Source organism: Hemitrygon akajei, chromosome 24 (assembly GCF_048418815.1).
Source record: "Hemitrygon akajei chromosome 24, sHemAka1.3, whole genome shotgun sequence".
Lineage (NCBI taxonomy): Eukaryota > Metazoa > Chordata > Chondrichthyes > Myliobatiformes > Dasyatidae > Hemitrygon > Hemitrygon akajei.
Window position 1 is genome coordinate 34,153,506 of NC_133147.1, and position 20,303 is coordinate 34,173,808.

General features: G+C 47.9%; 1 protein-coding gene across 1 annotated transcript in view; it reads left to right on the plus strand.

Moving 5' to 3' along the window:
• The window catches only part of LOC140715695 (rho GTPase-activating protein 4-like), a 100,068-nt gene that overhangs the window by 62,797 nt on the left and 16,968 nt on the right, over positions 1-20,303 (plus strand). The window contains 9 exon segments of the mRNA XM_073028065.1: positions 382-576; positions 1,598-1,682; positions 2,409-2,436; positions 6,421-6,523; positions 6,716-6,776; positions 7,252-7,329; positions 10,308-10,439; positions 11,471-11,576; positions 13,182-13,409. Coding sequence (XP_072884166.1) covers positions 382-576; positions 1,598-1,682; positions 2,409-2,436; positions 6,421-6,523; positions 6,716-6,776; positions 7,252-7,329; positions 10,308-10,439; positions 11,471-11,576; positions 13,182-13,409 — 1,016 coding nt within the window.

Genomic DNA, 20,303 nt, shown 5'->3' on the forward strand with positions numbered 1-20,303 from the left:
CGTGTGTGTGTGTGTGTGTGTGTGTGTGTGTGTGTGTGTGTGTGTGTGTGTGTGTGTGTGTGTGTGTGTGTGTGTGTGTGTGTGTGTGTGTGTGTGTGTGTGTGTTTGCGCACACATTGGAGTGGGCAGAGTGATGCTGCAGATGAACTCTGTGCCGACACCAAAACCCTCCACTTCCTCCCCCTCCTGTTTGCTCTATACTCCCACCACTGCAGGTTAGTTCTGTGCTGACGTGCCCCCCCACTCCCCACCCTCACAGATTAACTGCATTGCAATGCTGAAACCCTCCTGTTTCCCCCTCACTGATTAACCGCGCCGATACTGATCCCCCGTGCCCCCATGGCTTAACTTTATGTCAACACTGATGCTCTCTCTGTGCAGATTAACAAGACACTGCGGACAACCCTGCAGAACCTGCAGAACCAGGCCCCTGCCGATGACTTCGATATCTCCGACGCCTTTCAGAGTAGCCAGTCCCTCGAGTTGGTGAAGTTCGCTGGCACCGATTCCGGCTCCAAGGCCAACATCAGCCGGCGTCGAGCCAACCAACAGGAGACCGAGTCCTACTACTTCACCGTACGGGCAGGGTGGCTGTGGGTGTGGGCTCCATCTGGGACCCTCATAGCACAGAGTTGTTGGGGAGCAGTGCTGCTGTGAGTGGGGGGGTAAAGGAATAAAGCGAGAGGGAGATAAATAGAGGAGAAAGTCCCTCTCTATCACTCTAACCTTGTTGTAGTCTCTGACCCCTCCATGTCTATCTCTCCCTCTCACTCTTCCTCTTTTACCTCTCCCTCTCTCTCCTTCTCCCACTTCTCTCCTTCCCCCTCTCTTCCTTCTCTCCCTCCCTCTCATTTGCTTCTCTCCCTCCCTCTCTCCTTTTCTCCCTCCCTCTTTCCTTTCTTTCCCCTCTCTCCTTTCTTTCCCTCCCTCTCTCTCCCTCCTCTTTCCCTTCTCTCTCTCCCTCTCTTTTCCTTCCCTTCCCTCCCCCTCTCTGCTTTATTCTCTCTCTTCATTCTTCCCTCTGGCACGTTAGTATTTATTTATTTATAATATTTATTTATTTATTGGGAAATACAGTGTGGAACGGGCAATTCTGATCCACCAAGCAACCCACCTAATCACAAGACAATTTACCTCCTAACCAGTACAGTATGTCTTTAGATAGTGGGAGGAAGCGCCCAGAGGAAACCTATGCAGTTGATGGGGGGAGTCTACAAACTCCTTTCAGACGGTGCTGGAATCGAACTCTGGGAACACCCCAAGCTGTAACAGTGTCACACTAATCACTACACTATAGTGGCACCCCTTTTCTCTGTCAGCTTGTCATTCTCTCTGTCCCTATCTCGCTGGGTTGGAGGGAGCAGATAGTTTAGGAGTTGAGAGGGGAGGGCAGGGAAGACCTCCCTCGTAGGAGAAAGTGGAGGGACTATCTGCTGCAAAAAGGTGTCAGGTTTGGGAGCTCGGCTGAGAAGCTCGAGAAGTTGACTGAATGGCCTCCAGTGTGCCCCTGAGACCACAGCTCCCTTGAGTCCGTGCACCGATTGGGTGGGTGAGTTTCCCTGGAGCCATGCTAACTGCTCCCACCCTCTGTCCTCAGAAGCTGAAGGATTCGGTGACAGGTGATGCCAGGATCACCAAACTCCAGGCCAAGTATGAACTGCTGAAATTGGCCATTGACAAGGGTGAGCACTCTGACAGCGGCCTGACTCAGTCCAAGGCTGGTCACTGGTTCAGCTCATTCCCAACGAGACGCCCCCCCCCCCCCCCCGTAACAATCTAGTTCCCATTGACCTTATGATCCTTCTGACACGTGCATCATCCATCATTTCGCCTGGAGACCCTCAATCTATCGTTTCCATGGAGACGCTTAATCCATCATTCCCACAGAGATGTTTAATCCATTGTTCCCATAGAGACGCTCAATCCATCGTTTCTATGGAGTCACTTAATCCATTGTTCCCACAAATGCTTAATGCATTGTTCCCATGGAGAAGCTCAATCTGTTGTTCCCATGAATCTCATGAAGATTCTTCATCATTGTTCCTGTGGGGGCCACTCCAACCAGCATTGCCTTGGAGGCGCTCAATTCCCATTCCCATGGAGACCCTCAGTCCATCATTTCCTAGAAATGCTTGATCCAGCATTCCCTTGGAAGTGAACCATCCATTGTTCCTATGAAAATGCCCTGTTCCTGTTCCTGCAGAGGCACTCCCTCCATTCTCCTCTGCAGAACCCCGTCCTTTTGATCCCGAGTTCCCATGGAGATTCCCGCCCCAACCCTCTTCTCCACCCTACGCCGACTGACGGTCCCTCGAACACCAGAGTCTCCAGAAAGGCCTGCGACAGTTGTGGTCGAAGTGAACTGCTCCGCACTCGCAGCTAATCCTCACCTCATCTCTCACCCACAGGGATTGTCGACGATGACACCACATTCAGGTAGGTGCACCCAGTGCTCGGGCAGAGAGGGAGGGTGGCATCAGAGGCGGGAGGGGGGCAACAGACAATCCCACCAGTTAAACTCCAAGAATGACGGGCCAGCAGGTTGTGTGAGGGAGGTGAAGTCAAGGGGAGAGATTTAGGGGGAGACTGGGGGAGAAAGGGAGAGGGGGTGGAGAATGAAAGGGGGAAACAGGTGGGAGAGAGATGGAGGGGGAGATGGAATTGTGGGAAGAGACTAGGAGAGGGAGTGGAAGCTGAGAGGGGAGACAAGGAGATGAGACTGGGAGGGTGGTGACAGGGAGAGGGGGATGGGGTGGGGGAGAGAGCCTGGGAGTAGAGCTGGAGGAGGGGGTGGAGTTGGAGGCTGAGGGGGGGACAAGGAGAGGATAGAGACAGGTTGGGGTGAAAGACTGGGAGAAGGGAGACAGAGAGGTGATGGGAGACTGTGATGAGGAGAGAAGGAGAGGAAATGGAAACTGGGAGGAGGAAAGGGGGAGATTGGGGGGAAGAGGGAGAGGCAGGCATTGGGAGGGGTAAAAGTGAGAGCCACAGAGAGTGGGGAGGGACTAGGAGGGGCAATATGGGTGAGTTGGGGTTGGTAGGAGATTAGGGAGAGTGCAGAGCCAGGGAGAGAGTGGAGTTATTAGGAGAGAGATCTGGGGGACTTCTAGAGGGTGGGGGAGAGATGAGGGAAAAGTGAGAGAGGGGAAATAGAGTGGGGAGACAGAGAGAGAAAGTGGAGGCTGAAAGAGGAGGGTAAAGAAGGGGGTGGGGAGAGAGAAGGTCAGGGACCAAAACTAGAGGTGATAGATTAAGGGTGAAAGGTAAAATGTTTAATGAGAACATGAGGGGGAAGTTCTTCACTCCAAAGATAGTGCGGGTGTGGAATGAGCTGCCAGCGGAAGTGGGATCGATGTCAACATTTAAGAGAACTTTGGTTGGAAGGCAGTGGGCCAGCTGCAGGTCAATGGGATTCAGCACTGAGCGGATGGACCGAAGGGCTTGTTGCTGTTCTGTAGTGCTCTGTGACTCCATAAAGAGGGAGGGAGAGAGGGGAGAATACGTGACAGGTGTTCTCAGTTTAATATCACTGGCATATGTCATGAAAAATGTTATTTTGCAGGAGCAGTACACAATCTGTTTAACCATAAATTGAAATAAGAAATATATTTTTTTTTTAAAAATTAAATTACTGCAAAAAGAGAGCAAAGAAAACATGTGAAGTAGTATACACAGGTTCATTATCGGTTCAGAAATCTGATCGCTCTGAGGAAAAAGCTGTTCCTAAAGCATTGAGTGTATGTCTTCGGGCTCCTGCGCCACCTCCTTGATGGTAGCAATGAGAGGAGGGCATGTCCTGGGTGATGGGGGTCCTTAATGATGGATGCTGCCTTTTTGAGGCTTTGCCTTTTGAAGATGTCCTTGGTGCTGGGGAAGCTAGTGCCCATGATGGCGCTGGCTAAATTTTCAGCTTTCTGTAGCTTTTTCCAGTGGTATGCAGTAGCCCCTGCCCTGCATACCAGATGGTGATACACCTACAACACCTGTTAGAATCTCTCTAACTTCTAACACAAACTCCTAAGGAAATATAGCTGCTGTCATGCCTTCTTTGTGATTGCATCAACGTGTTGGGCCCAGGATAAGTCTTCAGAGAACTTGAAACTACTCACCTTTTCACTGCTGATCCCTCAATGAGGATTCCTGTGTGTTCCCTCAACTTCCCTTTTCAATTCCTTGGTCTAACCGATGGTTGAGTGCGAAGCTTTTGCAAAACCACTCAACCAGTTGATCTATGCCCTCTCATCACCATCTGAAATTATGCCAACAATGGTTGTGTTATTGGCAGATGGAGTTTGATCTCTGCCTAGCCACCCCTTTGTGGGTGTAGAGTGGGCTAAACATGCATCCTTGAGGCACGCCAGTGTTGATTGTCAGTGAGAAGGAGATGTTATTTCACATCTGCACCGACTTGCGGTCTCCCAAAGAGGAAATCAAGGATCTAGTTGCAGAGGGAAGTACAGAGGCCCAGGGTTTGGAGCTTGTTGATTAGTATTGAGTGTATGACGATGTTGAATGCTGAGCTGTAACCAATAACCAGCAGCAATTGCTATTGCCCAGGTGATGGAAGGCCAGTCAGATTGTATCTGCTGGATTACCTATTGTGGATAGACGAACTGCAGCTGGACCAGGTCCTTGCTTAGGTAGGAGTTGGTTCTGGCCATGATCAACTTCTCAAAGCACTTCATTACAGCAGATGTGAGATAGTCATTGAGGCAGCTCACCCTGCTCTTGGTCACTTGTCTGATTGTTGCCCTTTTGAAGTAGATGGCAGCCTCTGACTGCAGCAATGAGAGATTGAAGATGTTTCTGAACACTCCCGCCAGTTGGTTGGCACAGGTTTTCAGTGCCCTACTAGGTACACCATCTGGGCCTGATGCCTTGTGAGGATTCACCCTCATGAAAGATGTTCTGATGTCGGCCTCTGAGTCAGAGATCACAGGGTCACAAGATGCTGCGAGGATTCATACAGGTGTAGTTATATTCTTCCTTTCAAAGCATGCATAAAAGGCATTGAATTCATCTGGGAATGAAGCATCACTGCCATTCATGATGTTAGGTTTCACCTTGTAGAAAGTAATGGCCTACAAACCCTGCCAGAGCTGGCGTGTTTCCAATTCTATCCTCTAACTTCAATCAGAATTGTGGTTTTTTTTTCGCTCTTAAGATAATCTGCCATAGGTCTTACCTGGACTTCTTGCATAATTCTGGATCACTGGTCTTGAATGCCACAGATCTAGCCCTCAGCATACCATGAAATTTCTGGCTCATACACGGCTTTTGGGTATGTCCAGTATGTTTGTGAAGGCAGACACAGTCATCCACGCAGGTCTTGACAACTGTAGTATATTCATTTAGAATTGAAGATGAATCCCTGGATATTGTCCAATCCACCAACTCAAAGCTGTCCCGTTAGTGCTTCTCCATCCTCACCACTGGTCCTGTGGTCTTTATTCTCTGCCTGTATGCCAGGAATAGAAGTACAGCTAGATGATTGGATTTTCCATGGTGTGGGCGTGGGATGGCATGATAAGTGTTCTTGATGGTGCTATAACAGTGCTCAAGTGAGTTGGCTCCTCTGGTTTCACAAGTTGGTGGTAGTTGTTCAAAGACTTTTTCAAGCTTGCCTAGTTGAAGTCCCCTGCAATGATAGGGAAACCATCAGGGTGGACAACTACATGACTGCTGATCTTGGATGCTCAGCTCCTCCAGAGCTTGCCTGACATTGTTGGCCCGAGGTGGAATACACACTGTTATCAGGATTATGACAGAAAACTACTTAGCCAATAAAATGGATAACCCTTGACCTCTGGATGTTCCAGTTCAGTGAGCAGGACTGAGACAGAACCTTAATGTCTGTACACCACCATGAGATATTCATGAGGCATATTTCCTTCCGCCCCCCCCCCCACCTTTAAAAGATTCAACTGTCCTGTCTTTGCATCGGGTGAAGCCATCGGGCTGCAGTGCTGCGTCCAAAGTGGCAGAGGTGAGCCATATTTCTGTGGAGCAAAGTACACAGTAGTCCCTGATGTCCGTCTTGAGGTCTTCAATTTTACTTTCCAGAGTCTGTACATTTGCCTTCAGGATAGTCAGCAGTAGGGGTCTAAGGTCCCTGAATTTCAATCATACCTGTAGCCCAGCACTCCTTTCCTGCTTCCTTTTTCTTAAAGGAGAGCTGCACTCACAACCTTATTCTGCTGTCTGGGTTCTGTTGATTTTGAGGAGTTGATAGATTTTTAAAAACATCTTAAAACAATGCTACAGTGACGAGAAAATCTGCTGATGCTGGATATCCAAAGTGACACACACAGAATGCTGGAGGAACTCAGCAGGTCAGGCAGCATCTGTGGGGAAGGGTGGGAAATGGCTGACGAGTCTGATAGAATGTTTACGCCTCTCCCTCTCCCTCCTCGCCCGCAGGTTTCAGGCTACGCTGGGACGATCCCAGAGACAGAGGCGTTCGCGGCCATGTTCCCAGTACAACCAGAAGCTGTTCAATGGAGACTTACAGATGTTCATCCTGGTAAGTAGGGGGTGGTGCTACTCAATCTCTGGCTCGCTGTTCACCGGGAACATGGGAGAAATGTGGGAGGGAGGGGCAAGGGTCAGGTTTGGATAGACAGAAGGGTGAGGGGTAAGTTTGTGAGGGGGGAGGCAAGAAGGTAAAACCACATGGTCCTTGCTGACTTTCACGAACCATCTCCGTTGTGCGCAGAGCTCCGGACAGCCCATCCCCCTGGTGGTGGTTAGTTGCATCCGATTTATTAACCTGAATGGTGAGTGACCTCCCCTACACTCCTATCTCTTCCTCTCCCATACCTGCCCAGCCCCTCCCTCCCCTAAACTCTCCTTTTCCTATACGCTCCCCTCCACTCCAGTGCACTCCCACCCCCCATGCACCTGCTCCACTACATTCTCTGCCCCTGCATTCCTTTTCCCTCCTCTATACTCCCTGACGCGCCCTTCCCCCTTCTCCCCTACATCCCTTCCCCTGTACTCCACTACCCTAGACTCCCCTCCCCTTCCACTTCCATTCTTTCCTCCCACTTCCCTCACGCCTCCTTCCCTTTCCACCCATACTCCCCAACTGTCCTCTGCAATCCAACCCCTCAGCCCTTCTGCTCTCCCCTCCCTGTTTACTTCCCCCCTCAGAATAAAGTTCCCTTCCACTCCCGCACCCTCCCCTGGAGATGTGATGGATTCCAGCTGAATCCCATTCTGGTCAGAACTCACCATTGGATTTCCTGTCAGGTCTGCACCACGAGGGTATCTTCCGCATTCCTGGCTCCCAGACTGAGGTCAACGACATCAAGAATGCCTTCGAGAGAGGTGGGTGAGGGAAGGGGTGAGAGGGCAGGGTGGGATAACTGGTGATGGGGAGTAGTGAAGTGAGAGGGGTTGGTGGGGTATCAAATGCTTGATGGGAGAAGGGTTTGTGGGAAGGAGAGGGGTGGGTGGGATAACGAATGGTGATTGGAGGAAGGAGTGAGAGTGCAAAAGAGGAACAAATAAAATGGAAAGAGGAAGTGAGTGATGGAGAGAGAGACTGGGGCGAACATGGTGGGGGAGGAGAGAGAAATTGAGAGTGGTGACAGAGAGACCGATGAGGGTGTAGAGGTGGTGGGGAGGCATTGGGACAAGTTAGTGGAGACAGAGTGTGAGTGAGGGATGAAAGAGCTGGTGAGACTCAGGAAGAGAGAGTTGAAGGGTAAGTGATGGGGCAAGGAGAGAGATTGCAATATAAGAATTAGTGGGATGAGAGAGTAACAGGTGAGAGAATAGAGGAGAGATGGGGAGAGTGGAAAGAGTATAAAAAGAGAGAAGCAATAGATTGAGGAAGGGTGGGACAGGAGGTGGGGGAGGAAAGATTGACACTAGAGGTGAGTGTCAGGAGGGAGAATCTTGTCAAGGGAGATTGAAGGAGAGAAGAGCGGATTGGAGTAATGATGAGTGGAGAGAGCGAGTTGGGGATGGGGTATCTCTAGATCTGCTATTTGAGGGTTTCTCTCTCTTTCTCTTTCTCTGTTTTCTTTCCTCTCCCTACTTCCCACTCCCCCTCCCTTTTCCTCCTCTGTCTCTCTCCCCATCTCTATGCCCTCCCTTTCCCCTTCTCTCTCTCACTCCCCCAATCTATTTCTCTCTCCCTCTGCTTTATGCCCACACTTCACATTCTCCTCTCACTGCCCCTTTTGTCCCTCTGCCTTCCTCTGTTGAGCTCCGAGATCTTCACCAGGCTCCACTTCTTCCTCTCCCTACCAGTCACTCCATTCTCTCTTTTTGTTGCTCTTTCCCATTTCTCTCTTGTCCTGACTCCCCTGCCCTCTCTACCTCCAACTCCTCCCCCTGCACCCCTCACCTTTCCCCTTTCAGAATACAGTGGGATTAGTTACAGACATGGGCAGAGATCTTGCAGATGGAGTTTAATTCCAGCAAGTATGAGGTCAAATGAAAGGTGAAAGTTAGCAATCAGAATCAGGTTTAATATCACTGGCAAATGTCATGAAATTTGCTGTTTTGCAACAGCAGTACATTGCAATGCATAATTAAAAAACTATAAATTACAATAAATACAATTAAGTTTAAAAAGAGAGGGGAAAAAGTGAGGTAGTGTTAATGGATTCACTGTCCGTTCAGAAATTTGATGGTGGAGGAGAAGAAGCTGCTCCTAAGGCTCCTGTACCTCCTCCTTAATGGTAGCAATGAGAAGAGGGCATGTTGTGGGTGATGTGCGACCTTAATGATGGATGCCTCCTTTCTGAGGCATCGCATTTTAAAGGTGTCCTCGATGCAGGGGAAGCTAAGTGCCCATGATGGAGCTGACTGAGTTCACAGCTTTCTGCAGCTTTTAGTGACCCAGTGCAGTGGAGCCTCCATACCAGTTAAAGTGGTACATGGTATATCTGGTTGCCCCCTTATTAGCATCAAGGTTCAGAGGGATCTCAGGGTCCAAGTCTGTAGTTCACTGAAAGTGGCCACGCAAGTGAACAAGTGTGGTCAGGGTGTTGAGTATAAGAATAAGGAAGCCATTATGCAGCTATATAAAACTTTAGTCAAACTGTACTTGGAACATTGTGCACATTTCTGCTCTCCCTGCTGTCGGGAGGATGAGGAGAGGGCTCAGAAGGGGTTTACTAGGATGATGCCTTGGATTAGAGAGTATGGTTTGTAAGGAGAGATTGGCCAAACTTGTGTTGTTCTCCCTAAGCTATCAGAAGTTGTTTAAAATTGTATGAGGCAAAAAAATAGGGTAGACAGAATCTTTCAATATCCAACACCAGAGAACATGCTTTCAGGATTAGAGGGAAGACGTTTAAAGGTGATGTGAGGGGCAAGTTTTTTACGCAGAGGGTAGTGGGTGGCAGGAATAGGTTACTCAGGGCAGTGCTGGAATCAGACAGTCTGGTGCAGTGTGGAATATTGTGTGTTGTACTGGTCACCCGTTACAAAGAGGGCATGGAGACTAGAGAGAGGTTCACCAGGATGCTGCCTGAATTAGAGGGTATGAGGTTGGACAAACATGGGTTGTTTTCTATGGAGCATTAGAGACTGGTAGGATTCTTGTTTAAGTTATGAGACGTGTAGATGGGGTAAACAGTCAGAATCTATTCCCCAGAGTAAACATGTCAAACCACCAGAAGACACGCTTTTAAGGTGAGACGGGGGGGGGGGTTTAATGATTCAAGATTCATGTTTATTAATCATCTGCACATCGAAACATACAGTGAAATGCATTGTTAACAACCAACGCAACCTGAGGGTGAGCCTGAAAGGGTTGCCACGCATTCCGGTGCCAACATAACGTGCCCACAATGTTCAGCAGCACAACACAAAACACAACAAATAACAAAGCAACACAACAAGCCAAGCCCCATTCCTCCCTCACAAACACCTACGTAACCCCCAGAACAAGCCTGCAGCCTCCAGCAGACACAGACTTGGACTTACAGACATTTGGCTGCAGCCATACAGGTGGAACGAGGGGCAAGGTTTTTCACAGAGAGTGGTGGGTGGCGGGAATGGCTTACCAGGGGTAGCAGTGGAAGCAGGCAGTTTGGAGGAGTTTGTAAGAGGCAGAGTTTTATGAAACGGAGTTTCATTGTACCTATGTATAATGACAATAAAGATCATTCAATTCAATTTAGATAGGCATGGAAATATATGGATGAAATATAGGAGGACAATTAGTGTAAATTGGCAACAAGAACGACACAATGTTTTGAACTGAATGGCCTGTCCAGTGTTGGACTCTTCTATGTCCAGTCCTTCCTCTCCCTCTGCCTCATGCTATCCTTCCTTCCTTCCTCCAGGTGATGATCCCCTCGATTCTATGAACGCCCACAACATCGACTCAGTGGCAGGAGTCCTCAAGCTCTATTTCCGGGGTCTCAGCAAGCCCATCTTCCCTACTGAATGCTTCAGTAACCTCATCGCCTGCGTGGGTGAGTGTCCCACCCTCAGCCTCCCCCTGCATCCCTCCGCAGCTCCCCTCATATCTTGCATCCCTTCCCTTGCCTCCAGCCCCCACTCCCATCATCATGACCATTCTCCCCCCCAAAGCCCATATCCCTCACTTGCCTCCCCTGCTCCTCCCCAAATTTTTACTTGAAAACACCTTCCCTTCATCCTGCAACCCTCTTATCTTCCCCTGCCCTCTCCCCCTTATCTCCCCTACCCTCTTCCACTTCCATCGTCTCCCACCTCTCTCTTTCCCTCTCTCCTCTTCTCCCTTCTCCCCTCCCCACCTCCCCTCCCCTCTCATCTACCCTCCCCCTCATCTACCCTCCTCCTCATCTCCCCTCCCATCTCCCTCCTTCCTCCTCTCCCCCCACCCTCTCCACCCATGCTCTCCCCTTGTTCTCCCTCTCCCTAACTCCCTTCCCCTCTCTCCCCTCCCCTCCCTAACTCTTCCCTCCTCTCTCCCCTCCCCTTCCCCCTCCATTCCCCTCCTCCCTCCCCTCCCCTCCCCGTCTCTCCTCTCCTCTCATTTCCCATCCTCTCCCATCTCCTCTCATCTCCCTTTCACTCTCATCTTCCCCTCCCTCTGTCTCTCCCCTTTCCTTCCCTTCCCCTCCCTCTGTCTCTCCCTTTTCCTTCCCTTTCTCTCCCATGTTCTCTCCTTTCCCCTTCCCTCTGCTCCTCCTCTTCCTTTCTTTCTACTCTATTTCCATTCTCATTGCTTCTATCTCCCTCTTCTTCATTTCAACCCTCCCATTTCCCACTACCTTGCCCTTGTCTTCTACCTACTTCTCACCACCTTTCTCCCCTCTCTCCTGCTCTGCCCCTTCCTTCTCCTTTCCTTACGTTCCCAGCAAGTAACACTTGCACAGCTCCTTCCAAGATCTGCAGATGCCAGCACAAATCCAGCTCCAGTCCACATTTACAGGAGTTTCCCACATCCCTTCCCACTCCACTCCCCCAATCTCTGCCTCTGCCCCCTTTGTAGATTGTGAAGCGTCTGCTCCTATTACAGAGCCAGAAGACCAGTTGGACCGTGCCAACAAGATTAAGGAAGTGGTGGACAATCTGGATACGAATATCGTTGTCGTCCTGCGATACCTGTTTGCGTTTCTGAATCAGTAAGTTAGTCCAGAAACTCTAGGTGCACGCCTGCTTCGCTCCCCATGGAGACCAGACCCTGGCCCAGAGCAAGGCGGTTATGTCAGAACTTTATTATCATTATTGCAAGTTTATTTTTGTCACATGTAACGAGGTACAATGAAAAGCTTTGTTTTGCATGGCCTCCGTACAGATAATCTCATCTGTGCATCGAGATTGAAATGGTGATAAAGAAAGCTTTTGGCACATTGACCTTCATAAATCAAAATACTGAGTACAGGAAATGAGATGTTATGTTGAAGTTGGTGAGGCCTAATTTGGAGTGTTTTGTGTAGTTTTGGTCACCTACCTACTGGAAAGATGTAAATAAGGTTGAAAGAGTGAAGAGAAAATTCATAAAGATGTTGCCTGAACTGCAGGACCTGAGTTATATAGAAAGATTGAGTAAGTTAGGGCTTTGTTCCTTGGAACACAGAAGACTGAGAAGAGATTTGATGGACAATTATGAGGGGTATAGATAGGGTAAGTGCGAGCAGGCTTTTTCCCAGCAGGTTGGGTGGGATGACAATCAGAGGTCATGGGTTAAGGGTGAAAGGTGAAAAGTTTAAGGAGAATTGGAGGGGAAACCTCTTTACACAGAGGGTTGTGAGTGTGGAATGACCTGCCAGTACAAATGGCGCATGCAAGCTCGACTTCAATGTTTAAGAGAAGATTGGATAGGTACATGGATGGGAGGGGTATGGTCCCGGTGCAGGTCGATGGGAGTAGGCAGCTGAAATGGGTTGGCGTGGACTAGATGAGGTGAAGGTCTGTTCTGTACTGTACTTTTATGACCTTAACGCAGAATAAAGTCTTCCAATTCCAGAGAAAGTGCAGTGCAGGCAGATGATAAGCTGCAGGTAGATCATGAGGTCAAGAGTCCATCTTATTGTACTAGGGGACCATTCAACAGTGGGGTAGACACTGTCCTTGAGCCTGGTGTGACATGCTTTCAAGCTTGTGTATCTTCTGCCCCATGAGGAGGGGGTGAGTGGCAGCACTCCATGTTAATGTGCTCAGTGGTGGGGAAGGTTTTGCTTGTGATGGACAGGACTTTATCCATCACATTCTGAAGACTATTTTTCCTGGGCAATGGTGAGAGAGGGAGAGGAGAGACATTGGTGTTTCCATACCAGGCTGTGTCTCCTCTCCCACCGAGTGACTGGCGAATCTGGGATAAAGGCAGAGAATGCGAGAAGGCAGCATCTATGGGAAGGAGTGAACAGTCGATGTCAAGCAGGTCAAGGGAAGACCAACATGGCTTGACAAGTAGATTGGACAGAACCTAGGAAGAGATTTGTTCCAGGGGTGGGAGGATCTGAATATAACTGGGGAATATTCCTCCTCAGCATCTAGTCCATGCCGAACCAGTTAAACTGACAACTCCCATCAGGGAGTTCCCGTGATCTGGAAGCATATTCCGCAAGACCCGGATGGGGGGCGGGGTGGGGGGGGATTGGGGCCATTGGGGAAATATAGGGTAGGTGGATGGGACTGGAGGGTGGCCCCCTACCAGGAAGTAAATGTTCCCAATTTCACCCTCATGCATTGACTGTCTTCCCTCTATTACCCCATCCCCCCGCCAGCCTGTCACAGTTCAGCGACGAGAACATGATGGACCCCTACAACCTGGCCGTGTGCTTTGGACCCACCCTGGTGACGGTGCCCGAGGGCGAGGACCCTGTCGCCTGCCAGGCGCAGGTCAACGAGGTGGTGAAGACCATCATCATCCACCATGACCTCATATTCCCCCGGTACGACCAGCTCCCCGGGCCCGCCTACGAGAAGTGCATGACTGAGAAGGGCGATTACTGGTGAGTCAGTGGGCTCGTGGGCTGAATGCCAGGACCAGACAATCCATGGTTATCGGCAAACTGAGGGCCGTTTGATGGCTCTTGGGGTAATGCTCTCTAGAGTTTAGAAAGGATGTGCTGGCTGGCATTGGAGGGAGTAGATTTTATGAATATCCTCTCCATGTGGTGTCACCAAGAGGTATAAATTGGTTGGTTGGTTTAATTATTGTCACCAGTAATGTCTATTACTAGAGGGCATACTTTTAAAGTGAAGGGGGGTAAATTCAAAGAAGATCTGCGGGGCAATTTTTTTCCAGTGTCTGGAAATTACTGCCATTAATTATGATAAAGGCATTTAAGATTCTTTCAGGCTGGCACATATATGGAGGGATATGTATTGTGTTTGATATAGATTTGCTTAGCCTTTTGGTTTTGGGGTGGATTTGGGAACAGACTAGGACGTTAGGGGTCAGATAGGGTTTGGTGACATGGATGAGGGGGAGTTGCAGATCAAATTAGGGTTTAGGGAAGAGATTTGGGGTATAATATTGTGGGCAGTGGGAAAATCATCAATCTTGTGCTTCTTAATCTTGCCACTCGAGATTCAGTGCCACCCAACACTGCCACTTTGATCTGGCCCACACCAAATCATTAACCAGGTGAAAAACTTGCCTTTATTGAACATTTCCCCTTCTTACACGTCAGTTAGTTTTTGGGGTTGGCCCAAGGTTAGTCAGGGTACGGTTAGGATTAGTTGGGGTCTGTGGGCCCTTAGGTGTTAGGATTAGGGTTAAGGGTAGGTTTGGAGGATGTATATGTGGGGCTGGGAGTGATAAGGTTGTGGAGTTTAGTGTCATGGGGTGTGTAAGTTTGTGGAGTATGTGGGGCTGTGGCAGATAGGGCTATGCAGGCACTTTAATCTGACCTACGCCTTTCATTAACCTAGTCCGACCCCACCTGATTTAATTACCCGGGTGTGTACTGGGACATGTCATCAACAGTGTAACCTGGGGTCTACAAGTGTTTCGAGTCTTTAATCACAAGACTCCTTCATCCAAGCGACTCAGCCAGGGTTGATCAGGCCCGGCTTGTGTTTGTCCCATGGACCAAGGTAATGAGAAGCATGTTATTTCAAGGGTTAGGGCATTTTAGACCTCATTATTTGGTTTTATTTTGACCATCTGGGGAGTAGAATGTTTTGGGGCCTAGTTATGAGTAAGATTCAACTTCCCTACTTTAAATTTACACTGGTCTTTATCTTGTATCTATATGCCTGGGGTCACATGGGTTTAATTAACAGGTTTTACTAGAGATTCAGTGTCACTCCACTCTTTTCACTTTGAGTTTAGTGTGGATTTGTCTTCTGTGGTCCCAGCTTGTCGTCTCGTCCTCTCAGTATCTCAGCTTTTTTACTGGCATTTCATTGATCAGGGAAATGAAAATGTTGTCACTGTGCAGTTAGGATGTGATTATTCGGACAGTGGGGAAATCATCGCTCTTGTGCTTCTTTATCTCCTTACACAAGTCAGCTGGTTTGTGGGGGTGTGTGAGCCCTTGGACGTTTGGATTAGCTTTGAGCATAGGGTTGGGGGATGTATATGTAGGGCTGGGAGATAGGGTTGTGGAGTTTAGTGTGGTGAGGTATGTGGGACTGTGGTATTTAAATCGCAGCAAGAGACGGAGAGGGAAGAGGTAAAAGAAGCTCGGAGAGAAGCTTTTTTTTAACAGATCGTGGCAAAGAGGCTAGACTGTGCAGGCATGTGACGTAGCACGCCAAAGGTTTAAAAAGAAAGACCGCCATATACAGCAGCCATCATCGTAGCGGCCATCATCGGAGTGGACTGAGGCAGAGTGGGTCGGCTTTGGCTCAATCAGGCTTCGGCGAGAACAGGCAGTGGCAAGGTTGAACAGGGCATGACTGCGCAAGCGCATGGAGGAATTTAAGAATGGCAGCGGGAGAATTTAAATAGCGAGCAGAGGCTGAGTATGAGCTTCACTCCAGGTGAGGTAAGGGCGGGTAAGCTCCTTTAATTAATCTAATTAGCTTAAGAGTAGGTAATGGAGGCAGCAGTTAGGGCAGTTGAATGCTCCGATTGCAGTATGTGGGAAGACAGGGCGAGCACTGTTGTCCCAGATGACTACACCTGCAAAAGGTGCATCCAGCTGCAGCTCCGGAACTGGATGTCAGGGAACTGGAGCTGGAGCTGGATGAACTTCGGATCATTCGGGAGGCAGAGGCAGAAATAGACAGGAGTTTCAGGGAGATAGTTACCCCTAGGAGTCAGGAGACAGGTAGTTGGGTGACTGTCAGGAGAGGGAAGGGGAATAGACAGGAAGAGCAGAGCACCCCTGTGGCCATTCCCATCAACAATAAGTATACCGTTTTGGATACTGTTGGTGGGGACGACTACCAGGGACGCAGTGGTTGCATACCTGGCACCGAGACTGGACCCTCAGCTCAGATGGGAAGGAGGGAGAAGAGGAGAACAGTAGTGATAGGGGATTCGATAGTTAGGGGGACAGATAGGAGGTTCTCTGGAAGAGATCGAGAATCCCAGATGGTCTGTTGCCTCCCTGCTGCCAAGGTCCGCGATATCTCCGATCCAGTTCTCAGTATTCTCAAGAGGGAGAGTGAGCAACCAGATGTCGTGGTCCATGTAGGGACCAATGATGTGGGTAGGAAGAAGGAGGAGGTCCTGCAAAGAGAATTTAGGGAGCTGGGTGCCAAGTTAAAGGATAGGACCTCCAGGATAACAATCTCAGGATTGCTACCAGTGCCACGTGCAGGCGGGTTTAGAAATAGTAAGATAGTGCAGATCAACACGTGGCTGAAGACATGGTGCAGGAGGGAGGGCTTCAGATTTATAGATAATTGGGCAGTTTTCCAGGGAAGGTGGGACCTGATCCGGCGGGATGGTTTACATCTGAACTGGAGGGGGACAAATATTCTTGCAGGTAGATTTGCTAGAGAGGCTCCAGTGGATTTAAACTAGATATGAGGGGGCGGGGGAACCAGAGTGTAGGAACAGCTGTATGGGAGAAGGAAGAAAAAGAAGCCAGTAAAGTTCTTTGTACTGTTAGATATAAACAGAGAGGAAGAAGTGGAGAATTTCTTAAATGCATTTATTTTAATGCTAGGAGCATTGTAAGAAAGGTGGATGAGCTTAGAGCATGGATTGATACCTGGAAATATGATGTTGTAGCTATTAGTGAAACATGGTTGCAGGAGGGATGTGATTGGCAACTAAATATTCCTGGATTTTGTTGCTTCGGGTGTGATAGAATCAGAGGGACAAGAGGGGGAGGTGTTGCATTACTTGTCAGCAAAAATATTACAGTGGTGGTTTGGCAGGATAGATTAGAGGGCTCGTCTAGGGAGGCTATTTGAGGTGGAATTCTCGCTCCCCATTAGGTGGTCTATAATATACCCCTATAGTAACACCTATAGGGGTATATTATAGACCACCTAATGGGGAGCGAGAATTAGAGGAGCAAATTTGTAAGGAGATAGCAGATATTTGTAGTAAGCACAGGGTTGTGATTGTGGGAGATTTTAATTTTCCACACATAGACTGGGAAGCCCATACTGCAAAAGGGATGGATGGTTTGGAGTTTGTAAATTGTGTGCAGGATAGTTTTTTGCAGCAATACATAGAGGTACCAACTAGAGAAGGGGCAGTGTTGGATCTTCTGTTAGGGAATGAAATAGGTCAGGTGATGGAGGTATGTGTTGGGGAGCACTTCGGGTCCAGTGATCACAATGCCATTAGTTTCAATATAATTATGGAGAAGGATAGGACTGGACCCAGGGTTGAGATTTTTGATCGGAGAAAGGCTAATTTTGAGGCGATGTGAAAGGATTTAGAAGGAGTGGATTGGGACAATTTGTTTTATGGGAAGGATGTAATAGAGAAATGGCGGTCATTTAAAGGTGAAATTTTGAGGGTACAGAATCTTTATGTTCCTGTTAGGTTGAAAGGAAAGGTTAAAAGTTTGAGAGAGCCATGGTTTTCAAGGGATATTGGAAACTTGGTTAGGTAAAAGAGAGATATCTACAATAAATATAGGCAGCATGGAGTAAATGAGGTGCTTGAGGAATATAAAGAATGTAAGAATCTTAAGAAAGAAATTAGAAAAGCTAAAAGAAGATATGAGGTTGCTTTGGCAAGTAAGGTGAAAATAAATACAAAGGGTTTCTACAGTTATATTAACAGCAAAAGAATAGCAAGGGATAAAATTGGTCCCTTAGAGAATCAGAGTGGACAGCTATGTATGGAGCCGAAAGAGATGGGAGAGATTTTGAACTATTTCTTTTCTTCGGTATTCACTACGGAGAAGGATATTGAATTGTGTAAGGTAAGGGAAACAAGTAGGGAAGTTATGGAAACTATGACGATTAAAGAGGAGGAAGTACTGGCGCTTTTAAGGAATATAAAAGTGGATAAATCTCCGGGTCCTGACAGGATATACCCTAGGACCTTGAGGGAGGTTAGTGCAGAAATAGCAGGGGCTCTGACAGAAATATTTCAAATGTAGTTAGAAACCGGGATGGTGCCGGAGGATTGGCGTATTGCTCATGTGGTTCCATTGTTTAAAAAGGGTTCTAAGAGTAAACCTAGCAATTATAGGCCTGTCAGTTTGACGTCAGTGGTGTGTAAATTAATGGAAAGTATTCTTAGAAATGGTATATATAATTATCTGGATAGACAGGGTCTGATTAGGGACAGGATTAGGAACAGTCAACATGGATTTGTGCGTGGAAGGTCTAATCTTATTGAATTTTTTGAAGAGGTTACGAGGAAAGTTGACGAGGGTAAAGCAGTGGATGTTGTCTATATGGACTTCAGTAAGGCCTTTGACAAGGTTCCGCACGGAAGGTTAGTTAGGAAGGTTCAATCGTTAGGTATTAATATTGAAGTAGTAAAATGGATTCAACAGTGGCTGGATGGGAGATGCCAGAGAGTAGTGGTGGATAACTGTTTGTCAGGTTGGAGGCCGGTGACTAGTGGTCTGCCTCAGGGGTCTGTACTGGGTCCAATGTTGTTTGTCATATACATTAATGATCTGGATGATGGGGTGGTAAATTGGATTAGTAAGTATGCAGATGATACTAAGATAGGTGGCGTTGTGGATAATGAAGTAGGTTTTCAGAGCTTGCTGAGAGATTCAGGCCAGTTAGAAGAGTGGGCTGAATGATGGCAGATGGAGTTTAATGCTGATAAGTGTGAGGTGCTACATTTTGGTAGGAATAATCCAAATAGGACATACATGGTAAATGGTAGGGCATTGAAGAATGCAGTAGAACAGAGTGATCTAGGAATAATGGTGCATAGTTCCCTGAAGGTGGAATCTCATGTGGATAGGGTGGTGAAGAAAGCTTTTGGTATGCTGGCCTTTATAAAACAGAGCATTGAGTATAGGAGTTGGGATGTAATGTTAAAATTGTACAAGGCATTGGTAAGGTCAAATTTGGAGTATTGTGTACAGTTCTGGTCACCGAGTTATAGGAAAGATGTCAACAAAATAGAGAGAGTACAGAGATTTACTAGAATACCTGGGTTTCAGCACCTAAGTTACAGGGAAAGATTGAACAAGTTAGGTCTTTATTTTTTGGAGCGTAGAAGGTTGAGGGGGGACTTGATAGAGGTATTTAAAATTATGAGGGGGATAGATAGAGCTGACGTGGATAGGCTTTTTCCATTGAGAGTAGGGGAGATTCAAACAAGAGGACATGAGTCGAGAGTTAGGGGGCAAAAGTTTAAGGGTAGCTGCGTGGAATGAGCTCAGAGAGTGGTAGCTGTGTGGAATGAGCTTCCAGTAGAAGTGGTAGAGGCAGGTTCGGTATTGTCATTTAAAGTAAAATTGGATAGGTATATGGACAGGAAAAGTATGGAGTGTTATGGGCTGAGTGCGGGTCAGTGGGATTAGGTGAGAGTAAGCGTTCGGCACAGACTAGAAGGTCCGAGATGGCCTGTTTCCGTGCTGTAATTTGTCATATGGTTATAAGTTTGCTGAGCCACTTTAATCTGGCCCATGCCTTTCATTAACCTGGTCTAATACCACTTGGCTTAATTACCCGGGTGTGCACTGGGACACATCATCACTAATGTAAACTGGGGCCTCCAGGTGTTTTGGGTCTTTAATTACCAGACACCCTCTCTTTTAGAGTGAAGGGTGGTAAATTCACAGAAGATCTCAGGGCAATATTTTTCCATTGACTGGAATGTACTGCTAGAGGTGGATATTTACGATATTTACGTTTCTGGGATGGCTTTGGGGACATTAAAGGTCAAATTAGAGTTTAGGGACAAGGTTGTGGGGAGTTAAAGGTCAGATTAGTGTTTAGGGACAGGGACGTGGAGAGTTAAAGGTCAGATTAGGGTTTAGGGACAGGGATGTGGGGAGTTAAAGGTCAGATTAGGGTTTAGGGACAGGGACGTGGAGAGTTAAAGGTCAGATTAGGGTTTAGGGACAGGGATGTGGGGAGTTAAAGGTCAGATTAGGGTTTAGGGACAGGGATGTGGGGAGTTAAAGGTCAGATTAGGGTTTAGGGACAGGGACGTGGAGAGTTAAAGGTCAGATTAGGGTTTAGGGACAGGGATGTGGGGAGTTAAAAAACAGATTAGGGTTTAGGGACAGTGATGTCAGGAGTTGGAGGTCAGATTAGGGTTTAGGGACAGAGATGTGGAGGAGTTAAAGGTCAGATTAGGGTTTAGAAACAGGGATGTAGGGAGTTAAAAGTCACATTAGTGTTTAGGAACAGGGATGTGGAGAGTTAAAGGTCAGATTAGGGTTTAGGGACAGGGATGTAGGGAGTTAAAAGTCACATTAGTGTTTAGGGACAGGGATGTGGAGAGTTAGATTAGTGTTTAGGGACAGGGATGTGGAGAGTTAGATTAGGGTTTAGGGACAGGA